This window comes from Lepisma saccharinum, chromosome 6 (assembly GCF_977018435.1).
Source record: "Lepisma saccharinum chromosome 6, izLepSacc3.1, whole genome shotgun sequence".
NCBI lineage: Eukaryota > Metazoa > Arthropoda > Insecta > Zygentoma > Lepismatidae > Lepisma > Lepisma saccharinum.
The window spans coordinates 23,213,440-23,226,914 of NC_139234.1; the positions used below are offsets into that span (position 1 = coordinate 23,213,440).

Consider the following 13,475-nt stretch of genomic DNA (forward strand, 5'->3'; position numbering starts at 1 on the left):
TTATAACAATAAAGTTTCGATTGGGATGAATCAGATTTGTACTGACAATGTCTCCAAAAATGAATGCTAATCAAGAACCTTATTTTTCGTCACCTAAGCATATTTTAGCATAGCTATACGAGTAAATCTGCACACTTTTAATTTATCTTAACATTACATTACAATAGAACGGTGCGTGTTCTCAACTATATGAGTGTATGGTATTATATATACCTTTTACGCTTTCGTTTTACCTCTTCGTTTAAAAATAAATTAACAATAATATTAGTAATATGTTCAATATTATTAAATGTGTTACGCTTTGTTAGTCTGTCAGGACCCTTATCGAAAAACATTTTTAGATACTTGTGTATGTTTTATTGTTTACAAGAATATTTTAATCTTTCTTAATTACTAATATGTTGCACAAATTGATCAGCATTTCGTTACCTATCCTCCGTAATACTATTAATGGAACTGTGTATGAGTAAACGGAAGAATGGTTATGTGAAAACTCAAGGACGTTAGGTCTATTTATATATTAGACTTCTATTTTCACAAATAAATATTCGTGTTTTAAATTTTGTTTTAAGTCATTTTATGCACAGGTAGGCTAATCGGAACTGAACCTACAGTTTAAAAGGATCCAAACCTATGCCTTCCCCTGGTATCAAATTACAAGACGTTACCTCTACGATATTCTGGAAGGCCCAAATAATTATTCGTGCTAGACACTGTGATACCATTACAAAGTTACAAATATATTTTTATGTTCTGCATTTTCAAAGATACACTTTTAAAAATATCCCAGTTTTGCAACATCAAAAGGGGTGGGAACTCAGTAGCCACCCGAAATGATGTTACAGTGGTGCTTTACAACACCCATATTTATTTTCCACAACACCAAGATTACTGTGACATAACACCAATTTCTGAATTTCAACACCAGTCTTGGTGTTTTAAAACTCCAATATTCCTTAGTTTCAACACCAAACCTAGCGTTTTAAAACTCCAATATTCTTGAATTTCAACACAAGCCTTGGTATTTTAAAACACCAATATTATTTAGTTTCAACACCAAACCCTATAGTGTTCTAAAATACCAATATTCGTGGATTTCAACACCAAATCTGATGAATTAAAATGTCAACATTCATGATATACCACACTGACATTGGTGTAGTTTCATAGTGAAATAGGCATTGAAATAACCCAAGTTTGCTGTGTAGGACATAGAAGAAAGTAAGCATAACAGTATTAGCGGTTGCAAAACTCTTCGTTTCTGTTACATCAAACAGAGTAGCAACTTTGGCTGCCATTGAAAAGTCAAGTCAAGACCAATCCAAGAAACAACAATAGCAATAAATATTAAATGAACTATTTCTGACAGTACACACAAAAATTATTCAATTCAAATAAAAATCTTTTTTCTAGGAACAACAAGGTTTGAAGTTCCACTCCCTTGCGCCAACAGGCATAACTTGTGGTACTGAAATGAATTATATCTCACTGGAGGGTGCAAAATTTGTATACACACTGCAACAGTTTTTACATTACATTAAAAAATAATTAGGGAGATAAATTTCCTTGCAAAAGATGTATAGGCCGTAACCAGAAATACAATATTTCTAGAAAATGGCTTGGCCCTTCCCAATAGGCTAAAGGATTACACCGCAGCCTTGCTAGCAAGTAGTTTAGTGCGCATGCACAACGGTTCAGATTTCGATTTGAAACTGTAGGGCCAGTCTCTCATCTGACTAGAAGATGGTTTGTCAAAATAGCTTCCTTTTACAGGTAGTTGGTTGTGGACTTCAGCGGAAAGAATACGCCTGTTTGATAAATAAATTTTGTATATTTTTGCTTGATTTTTTTTTCTTATTTTGCAAACCTATTAGGGCTATACCGCTTCTAGATCAACCACCACAATGGAAGTGAATAAAAATTGATGAACTGAAGAACAAATAGTTCTCGATTATACTGCAATATAAAGGTAGAAAATTATATTTTATCGCAAATATTTTTACCGTTCGGCATAGGAAGAGAAGAATGGTTTTAAGAATTGTGAATATATTCCTCATAATTCTGGTAATTAAAGTTTTGGGAGGATGTTTATTGAGTTTTACACTACTTTATAAGTCAATCGTTTTGCTAGATCATGTGTCGTGTAGAAAATTCTGAATTGCATTATAACGTAAATGAAAATTACACGCGAGCTACAGTGTTGGAAGTTGCCGTAAATACAAGAACAGAAATTACAGTTACATGCACCATAATTATATATTTCTTTAAAACTGAGATATTAAAATTATATTAATTAGGTTAACTATTCAATGGCCGTTAATAGTTTAAAAACAGTTATGCCTATTTTATCATGGTACTTGGATGACAGTTGCAATTGACGTTTATTGCACCAGTTTCTTTCTTTTTTTTCAGTGTGCATCAAACATGACAATGAAGTTTGTCAATAGTTTTGAAAATGAGTAAGTAATTTGGAAAGTTTATTTTCGTACGACCGCACTGTAAAAAAGTAAACTGGAAAAATTACGGTCCAAAACCATCAAATTCCGCTGCCACCATAAAAAAATAACCATGACCGTTTTGAAAGCATTAACGACCATTGTATAATTAGCCTAATTAATGTAATTTTAATGATTCAGGTTTTAGAAATATATATATATATATGTGGTGCACTCTACTGCAATTTATAATCATTGTCTATTTTTATATACAATAAATTATTCAAATTTCATATTTTTTAAAACAGTAACGTCTCTTTTTTCGTAAATAACAGGGCAGACTTTTTAACGCACCAGGACAATATTGTACGTAAATTTATTTTCATGTGCGGAAAAGCAACAATGGTTAGTTTGTGTAGACTCGGAAGTAAATTGTCCTTTGTCAGTTACATTGTCAATTCGTTTTTATTTATATACTTATTTCAGTGAACACACAAAACTCGAAGTTCAACAAACAAAGGGTGTTGCATCAATTGGCACAGAAAACGTACAATTTTGGTTTCTTTGAAGTGCTCGTGGCTGATTTGTTCAATTCATGCATTTTTAGTGATGATAACAGTACCCATTTATGCATTTCTGTGCATATTTTGATGCACCGAAAGTTCATCATTAGCAGCTAAATGCACTTTAATGTGTTGATGGAGTGAACATATTTGTGCCTATTTATGCATTTTGAATTGTGCGAAGAACGTTACAAATGTCTGTTTGTTACATAAAAATAATGTGAGAGTATCATTATCATTATTTACATACTAAGATTCCATATAGTTTCGAGTGTTTTTTTTTTTTCAATATTTAAATTTCAAAGTAAAATATCTTGCAAGTTTCTATTAAGCGCAATAGTAATTTTCGTTAGAGAAAATTATAACAATTGTGTTTATATTTTCTTTATACATCGCTTTTTCTACCAATTCTCGCCAATTGTAGCAATGAGGATGAACGATGATTAGATGAAATTAATGAATGAACGCTCACAAGGAAATGTTCATGCAGGGACTCGAACCCGGTACTTTCGGCAGCTGCCACCGAGACTGCAGAACTGTGTAACGAAAAATTTTCTTCCTAAGTACGGAAGAACTAGTTCTGAATCATATATTTTCTATAATGTCCACGTTTTGCATGTACTTTTGTTAGAATCAAAACATTTTTCGAATGGATCCTATACAGATAAATTTCATATTTGCATCTGCTAGGTGTATTTGTGGATGAATCTACTTTCGGAGAATCCCAATACATTACACTGATCTACTCCTCTATTTTTGTTAGTTATAATTACACTATTAGAAGCTACATTAAAATTCACAATGTTGTACCGTTAAAATTTAACAGTCTTCCTGTTAATTTACAAAAGACGGATAAAACAGATTTCTACTGAAATTCTAATGTTTTGTCATTCATGATGTTAGAAAATGATTATACATTAGATTTGTGCAGCATATATTCATTTTTAAAACCTGATTCATTGAAATTGCATTAATTAGTATAAGTATGTATGTTTGTCAGTTAAAGAACTTCAAGCATTTCACTAAATGTAGACCCATCTACATCCGTGTAAGTTTTAACTAGAAATCACACTAGTCAGGAGATTAGGGTTGATATCTCACTTTTAATAGGTTACACACAATCACAAATTAGGAAAGGTCTGTATACATTGCAAGATCTAATTTGTTAATGTAAAATCATTAAACAAAAAATATGCATAAAGGTTGTAGAATCGAGCTAACGTTTTGGACATGCACTAAAATGAATCTGTTTTGTAAATACTATAATCTTACTCGACTGCAAACTGTATAAAGCATTTTGTAGATTTTCTTCCACACAAAATTATTTTAAATTCTTAAAATAAAATTAGTCCATCCTAATAGTTAGAATAAGATTGCAGATGATAAATGTTTGCATAGAGTATTACATGTAAGTCATTTGGAGAACTTCTATTCAGATTTTGAACAATACATTAATAAAAATGATATTAAGAAGTATATGGAAAGTAAACCAATCGTATCAAGTAATGATGCCACGGAACGCATAGATGCAAGAGAATTCACTACAGTTGGATCCAGGTGTAAAAATAATTCCAGTATGTCTCTTGATACATCTTAAAGCGTCTTTTTCAGTTGATGCGTTACAAATTCATCGTGTCAGAAGCTTCGATCGACAACGAACCAAGAAACAATTACAAAACATAGTTGTATAAATTTATGTATTCGAAATGCTCAAATTAAATTCTATGCATTTTCTTTCTGCATGTGTGTGTGTTTTGGCAATACAATAATCTATTATATTTTATTTATATTTGATTATATTTATTTCGATCAATATTATAATTGAAGCTTTAAAGTTAACATAAAACAAATATTGGAGAAATAGAAATATTCAGAAATGAATTTGAAAGAGGTTAGCCAGAAGATAACACTACTAAAAATATTAACTATTTTTCAATTTGAATTGCGCCTGTGTGTGGAAATTGTTACAGCTCCTAAATATTTTACTTCCTTATAATAATATTTAAATGTCTACCGAATGTAGTGAAAAAAATGTCACCCAAACTAGAATTATGGAAACTATTTTCTCGTTATCTTGTATTTCTTAGTTTGTTATGTGTTTAAGTATATATGTGAGTTCCAAGTCATTTCAAATGATTTCGTTAGGATCGAATGTAGTTTTTTGATGTGTGTGTGTGTGTGTGCGAAATTTAATCCAGGTAGGCTTTTCAAATACCATGATCGGTTTTGAAACAAAAACTTGAATGTAATGCAAATGCTTCCTAGTGTGAACTATAGCTAGATTAATAGTGTACTTACAGCTCATAAATGCGGAGTAGATCGATGAAGACCTGTAAAATAAAATTAATTACAAGGTTGTTTATTCATGTTCTCAGATTTACAAGCTACTTATTTTGAATTTTTTTTTTTAGTTCAATTTGTGTACAGATAGGCTAATCGTGACTGGGGCTACAATTTAAATTGGGATCCAAATATGATTAATTAAATTTTGTTTGAAGGAAAGTCTAGTAATACTTCATGCATTCTTGCAAGTCAAGTAATGTGATGGTAATGAGATTTATAAAAACTTTTTTCTTTTTTGTACATGACCAAAATTTGATAGACATGTAGAACTTAGCTTGAGTCTTCATCTCTTATGCACATTTTTGCTTTAATGAATGCATTTCTTTCCACATATATATGTGAACTTGAATTATTTTAATGGGAGCATATTTGCGTTTTATACAACACATATGCATTCCCCAATCTCCGCTTCAGGTAAGACACAAGATTCATGAACACGCCTTAGGTCTGGTCTACGCTAGAAGATGCTGTATTAAATCTTGTTTTTCTTTTTTTTAATCTAAATTACCCATAATGTTTGAAAATTATATTTGGCTTAACTTCTCAGCTTAACTTCTCAAAAAAATATTTAATTACATTCAAATTAATCATTTACTTTGATGGGCCTGAGCTTCTCTATCCCTAAGCGGAGTCCTGAAATACATGGAATGCTGCACTTCTGAAATGCGGTTACAATATTAATTCAATAAAATGCTTATAAAAATACATATGTAGATGATAAAAAAGGAAAATACAAAATAAGCTTACAGTGTACATCATGGCATTCGAACACAGCCTCTTCTCTGATAGTAGTAAATTCTTTATACATTGCGACAATTTTCAAAAAAAATTATATGTAAAGGAAGCATTTTTGAAGATAAGCTGGCCGACATCTTTATCCGAATACATTTTGTGTCTTGATTCAGAATATTTTATTTGTCACTCTGTATTGATTGTTTCATTTGCTTTATTTTACTTCGCTTTTCTGCCACTTTTCGCTCATCGCGAAGCTGGTGATCAGTGATGAAGCTGATGAAAGAACAATCACAAACAATACACATGTCCAGGCCGGGATTCGAACCCGAGACCCTTGGCTTCGTAGCGCGCTGTACTAACCACTACTCCACAGAGGTCGATTTTAGCTTTAAATGCTCCAAATCGCTAAATGACAAAATGACGTCCACGAAGTGTTTTGATGCGATAATTCAGAAAGTCTGATTTTGCATTCTAGATTTTTGATGCTCTTTTCAATATCTTTCTAAAGAAACAAATTGGCGGATATACAAAAATTTGATTGATTGTTTGAGTTGGTGTTTTTAAGTCCACTTTGTGCACAGTAAGGCTAATCGGTAGTGGACCTACAGTGCAAAGTGGGATCCGAACCACTATGTGCCTCCACCGGGTATCGAACCCGAGACCCCTCGATTACAAGGCGACAACGTTCCACTACACCACAGGTGAGGCCTTATCAAATTAAATAATGCAGCAACCTTGATTTGAACCAATTAGATCTATGTGTGTGTGTACTTATCGCAATATAGAATATATCCTTTTTAACGCCCACAAGAGCGTTCGACGTAACCTATAGAACCCATTAGTTTTACTTCTGTCATACATAATACATGTACGCATTCGTGTGTGTGTGACGTTACAAGTAATATTATGTGTGACTAGGCGCGTAAAGGTGGTGAAGATGTATAGTCTACCACTGAGCTTTCTTCTCACTCATTCGTCCACAAAATTAGGCATAGAAACAATGAGCATGTACTCCAACGCTGACTGGCTGTACAACAATGCAAGGAATTTAATAAACACACCCACTTAAAAAAAAAAAAGAGTATTCACTTTCAACATGACGCATTCCACGCTCCCTAATAGCAAAGGGGGACAAGAATGAAGTGTAAATAAGTGCATTAGTCCCCCAACTTGCGTCATAATTCTTCACTTTCAAGTTAACTAAAACCAGAGATTAAAATTGTCCGTACAAAGAGCGGAATCAGCATGGCTGGTGGAGGGGAATCCCCTTCCCTTCGCAATGTGGCAAGTCCTTCAACGTTGCCAGGTAATATCTTTATTTGAAACACTGTGGGGATCTCGTTCATATACTTCTCCCCCACCACTCAATGTGTTAATAAACACACGGGGATTTTGTGATGAGTTTTTTACTGCGTGTCTGATATTGCACTCAAAAGAACTCTTGAAGAGTGGAGGGAGACACGAGTATTCAGTGGAGTAGTTGAAACTGAAATTGTGAAGTGTCACTGATGACTGTACATTCCTCGCTAGCTACTGAAAGATGCCATGTTTCAGGTGTATGAATGGGTCCTTAGAGTTGCGTACATTTCGGCGTATTATTTCCGTTACTTTCCTAATTAGTCTTAATACCAGAAGTGGATTCTTCTCGTCACTTTGGTACTTCAACCTAAAGCTAATTAGAACTTTTGGGAGGACTTGTAAGGATTTGTAGGATACCTGAAAGGCTCTAGCTTATGCAGTTGATTTCATTATTCATAGCTCTTTGTAAGAAATTCTAAACCGTGCTTCCGTGAACTGAAAAAGGCTGTTATTGCCAAGGATATAGGTTCCGTCGGTGACCCATTGGACATGATGTTTGACTGTCTTTTGAGAGATCGACGTTCGATTCCCAGGGTGGATCATCTTAGTTCTTGTATGAGCGACACTCTCTGATGCTCATCCTGTCTGGCTGGCGGCTGGAGCGTGGTGGTGATCACACCACTTCCTCTACGACCAAGGACGAGAGGTTTTAGTCACACTAGAAATGACCCTTCGCTCACTTAGCGCAGAACGTCGAAGCTAAGTGATCGACTTTCGATCTCGCTACTGAAGTTCCCGGGTGGGAATCCCGGCCTGGTGTTCCTCGTAGGTGCCCCTGCATCAATTTCATCTAATCATCACTCATCGTCGCGATTTTACAAATGTGCCAGAAAAATGACGCCAGTACAAGCGAACAAGCCTACTACGTATGGCACCGCCTCACACATTGTATATACTACAACAATTGAGATATTGGTATCTTCACTGCAGTACACTGTGATGAAAAATGTAGTTGCATGAAGCAGGCTTAAGATGTCCAGATTATGTACCTCTTGCCAAGGTGTATCCTGTACGAATTCCAGTCTTCTTTCCAATGAATATATTATTGAAAACGTCAATGAACAACGTGACAGCGATGAAGGCGACGAACTCTTTGATGCAGATATGTCTTTTCTGGTTTGTTACCTATAAATAACAATACTAGTGTGCATTACGATAATGACCAATCTTCTTTATTTTGTAAACAGAACGAGCCACGTGGGGACTCCCCGATGGCGCAGTGGTAGCGTCGTCGCCTTGTAATCAAGGGGTCCCGGGTTCGATTCCCGGTGGAGGCACATAGTGGTTCGGTTCCCACTTTAAACTGCAGGCCCAGTCCCAATTAGCCTTACTGTGTATAAAGTGGACTTAAAACATCAATCAATCAAGAACGAGGCACGTCAAAACAATAGCCGCCCGATGAGACAGAAAATGATATGTGCAGACATACATAACCATGTTCCCACCCATACGGAAATAGTGTTAAAAAGACCAGTACAAAATTTATAATTTCAGTAGTAAAAGAAATTGTAATCTCCTCATGTGATTTTGATTCATTAAGATTATTTTACTTGTTTTTCTGCCACTTTTGTCTAATCGCAAAGATGAGGATGAAGAGACGAAGAGACAATCACAAATACATAGAGACGACGGAGCACGAGCTTCACAGATGATAATATTCTCTGTGAGTCTAGACGCCAGAGCCTCGTTAGTCTGTAGAATCCAGTCCAGAGTGTACTACGTGGAAGGGACTTTGACATTTAGGTGTCTTCGGAAAGGTCACACCTTACACCACAATCTCCTCTTGTAAGACAACATGTTAAATACTATTTCCTTTCCTCTGCTGACATGAGAAAGTGTATTTATATAATTTTATCTTTGTTTACAATCAGTGATACAATTATTACAGTTAATAATCTATTTTCTTATGTTACTTAATAGCTTACATTTGAACTGAGAGTATGTAAATATGTTTCTAGAGCAAAGACCACTTAAAAATACAAATTTACATATCGTTCGTCATTTGTTCAATATAACTAAAAGTGCAAAAATAATCGATTAGTGTTATAGAATGTTGTCATACCTTATATACCAAATATATTTGCCAAATTCCATTCTGTTAGGAGTCAATTTCATTCTCGTGCGAAATATTGAAATTATCTGCCATTTTTCCAATATGGCAGAGTGATCGCCGGGGACTTTTCATATGTTGTTATTCTTGTTACAAAGTTATGAATTAGTTCCTTTAATTTTCCTACTTTGACTGCACTATACCAGACACACCCGTTCACGTACTGAATTGAAATGCATTTCAGCGTTTGTTTTTGTGTTTACTGTATAGTTGTGTTCCTATTTAGCTACTTTGAAAGATTTCAGAATGATTGTGTATTCTTTCTGCTAACTTTCTTACATGTTCTTTAAATGAACAATAACGATATTGGATAGCTTGTCTATTGACTTCGGTAGTTAACTGTACCTAACTGTCTCTATCTCTTTCAGTAGCAGCACCATCTGCCGGGGTACCCCGTCATCACCAGGTGAAGAGGTGTATGCTCCATCGAAGTGTGACGTCAAGCCTTCATCATTCTTCCCTCACAGCAACTCACAACGGCCTCTTCGTGGCCAGGAGCTGGGTCAGCCAGTGACGACATGCCCCACAAAGGTAAGTTGCAACCAATAAGAGTGGACTATCATGAAATGCGTGTGTGTGTTCACAATTGCTGACAGGGGAAATTTGTATCAGCAGAGCTTAAACGCAATTGCAACGTTTTCTTTTTTATTCTTTGCGAAGGGTTGTCCCGTTTGACGAGTTTCTTTTGTGTTTAGTGCGAGGCTATGGAAGGAATGAGATTGAATGGGAAGGAGGGTTACGTAATTGATTACCCACAGTTGTTGTTGGATGTTATTTGATTATGGTAATTATGAGTAAACAGGCAAATATACCAAAGCTTCTTTAGATCGTTTATAACACGTTGTTTGTTTAGTGAGCGCTTTTGATTTGAAAACTCATAATTCCAGATTTATAGTTGTAGGAACAGGCAAATTGCATTAATTACAACTAAGTACGCAAAGTTTTGTACACAGCAACGTACAGAAATGTACTTCACAAACTGTTCACCTGGCATGTAACGAAACACCACTTATATTACATGCAGCTGCACTTTGAGTTAAAATCACGTTCGTGATTTCAATTTATAGTTTATGCAGCAGAAGTAAACACAATTAGTACTTATGAAAGGAAAAATTGAATTAGTTTCTTTCAGAATTCCTAGAAAAGTTACAAATAAAAAAACTAGAAATGTTGAGTCTGGTCTCCGTTCGTAACACGGCACGAGCAAGGAATCAAATTTCTCCCCTGCAGTATGCAGTGAGTCCATTTCTGCGAGGGTAGTAACACTCCCAAGGCTAGCGTTTGAACTGTTTGTGCACATCACAGAATCTGACACCGGCTTAGTAACATTTCGAATAATGGGGAGAAGTGCCAACATTAATAACTCAACCTTTTGTATTTTGACTTTGCGCTTAGTTTCAAACACAATTAATTTAGCCTTAATTCATATCATCAGTGAACGCCAGTTCTCATAGTCTGTTGCTTCGTGCGAATTTATAATATATTCAGTAGCCATTTTGAACTAAAATATAACAATTCAAAATATGAAAAGAATTTTTCTCAATTTATTTCTAAATTAAGCCATTTTTCAAACACCATTGTTGGTATTACTTGTAAATTGATAAAGTTTTCTTTTTAATGATTTGAAAACATTATAAAATAATTTTGAGAAATATTTACTATTTTGTCATAAACTATATATTTAGATTTCCATGGCTTCATCGCTAAATTTTTAGTACATTATCATATTGAAATTCTGACTAAATTGCATTACGCTTTTCGATATTTTCTTACGTTTGCCAAAGCAAGTCTTGTAACCAAATTCTCTTTCCATCTCATCTCCTTCCACAGCAGCACTAATACATAAAGTGTAGAAGTACAATAATTACTAATGAATTGTCAATTATTTTACCAAATTACAATTGAGAACTTCATGTTTACCGAGGTACAATACTTGAGTAATTCACAGCGATCAAAACATTAATATTGCATCAGTTTTTCAGTTGACATTCATCAAAGATACGTTACTGAATCTATACTTTTCCTTATATTTGACATAATTTGAAAGTACATAAATTAGGGCCTTGGATCGTAACACTATTAAACTTTTCCCCATTCCTAGATTACAAATCTCAATAATTAAAGAAAATATAGTCAACGGCCACAACACTACCGAGGATTTTTTTTTTTTTTTTAGACTGATGGAATTGTAAAGATTCCGCAATTACAATTTTAACCTACGTATTAAAAGTTGTTCAAAAATGGTAATCGGGGGTCGTTCTAAATGGGTTTCCATTTATCACCTCAATTTTCCCAAGTTTTTCACTGGTTTCATTCGTAAATTTTGATTTCGAAATTTCGGAAGGGGATCTAGCCCCATCAGCCTCCTCCTGCGTATGCCAGTGTCAGTGCCCGAACCTCAAATATGATAGCAACGTGATTTGTCGTTTAGAGTAACAAGAAACCGTGACTAAACATTGGTGATGGATCAACCAGTTATCAATTATGAAATAAAAATTCTCTATTTTGGCGTATTCACATTATTTACTGTGAACAGAGCCTTCAAGAATTCCAAGTGTTTTGCTAATGGAACCATTATAGTAATAAAGAAACGTTTTGTTATATTGTCACCAAAATATTAGTCTGAAACATAATTTATATGCTTCAGGTGTTTAGGGATTTTATAATTTATTACGAATTCTAAAGAAGAGAACAGCCATTAAATAAAAAGTATAATTGACAATAAATTAGACAACATCCTACAAAATAAAAAACAAACTAATTAATGCTACTTGGATATATTTTTTAAAAATATTCTGCTATATTCATATTGCGACATCTGTTAATTGGTTGCATAACATTTGGTTCAATTTTTACTATTATTTGCGTTCATTTTATGCCATTTTGTGTAATCGCAACGACGAAGATGAATAGATGAAATTGATGAAGAGACACTGACAAAGAACATCTTTGGCCAGGTCTGGACACGAAGATGGCGACATCGAAAGTGAACCATTTCGAGGTAAACGTCTCTTCCTCATGATGATTTCAGCTTAGGAGACGGACTGTCCGGTCAATATTTCTAGAAAGAGACGGACTGTCCGGTCAATATGTCTAGAAAGAGACGGACTGTCCGGTCAATATTACTAGAAAGAGACTGACTGTCCGGTCAATAATTCTAGAAAAAATATTAACAACAATGCTCCAATACGCTAGAATCATTCTGTCTAATTCTTAACTAAATCTTGATAATGGCGTTCACTCGAGTACCAACAAAAAAGTAACTATTTTTTAGGATACTACTCATCAAAATTGGGGGAGGGGAAACCCCCTACGTCCCGGTTATGCCAGTCTATAAATATAAATTTCCCTGAACTGGTATACCTACCAAATAACAGTGTTCGGAAATTTGCCTTCTTTAAAAAGTAATTTAATTACAGTTACTTGCTTCAAGAAGTAATCAAGTTACAGTTACTCATTTAGAAAGTAACTGTTACAGTTACTGGTACTTGAAAAGTAACCGTAAAAAGTTACTTTCTGCTGAAAATTTTCATGCAAACAAATTTCACACAATCAATGACCATTGTTAAGACTTATGGTTTGTGTTTGTGGTACATGAGTCTTCATGTAAAATAATAAAATATGAGGAAATTACAAATGTGCTTCAAGTTTAACGCGACATGCTTCTTTTTATTATCCATCCGTCTGGCTGCATAAACAACAATTTCACTAAACGTTAAAGTTTTTATTAACTACCAGTCATCCTTAACAAATTCAATTTACCTTTGCAATCTCGCCTTGTATTTTCGAACATAGAAAGTACTTCCATCTGTCGTAAACTTTGGCAATCTCTCTAGTTTAGTCCATCAACTCATCATTCATCTTCGTTGCAGTATGAGCAAAAATGCATAATACGTTCGTATGATGAAATTATAAATGCTAAACTGTAAG

The 13,475-nt window shown here is 34.4% G+C and overlaps 1 protein-coding gene across 1 annotated transcript in view; it reads left to right on the top strand.

The window, feature by feature from the left end:
- LOC145989269 (paired box protein Pax-6-like) overlaps positions 1-13,475 on the top strand; it is a 278,537-nt gene that overhangs the window by 96,740 nt on the left and 168,322 nt on the right. Inside the window, exon 2 of the mRNA XM_083124594.1 lies at positions 9,914-10,076. Coding sequence (XP_082980720.1) covers positions 10,064-10,076 — 13 coding nt within the window. The 5' untranslated portion in view covers positions 9,914-10,063. The remainder of the gene's footprint in view (positions 1-9,913; positions 10,077-13,475) is intronic.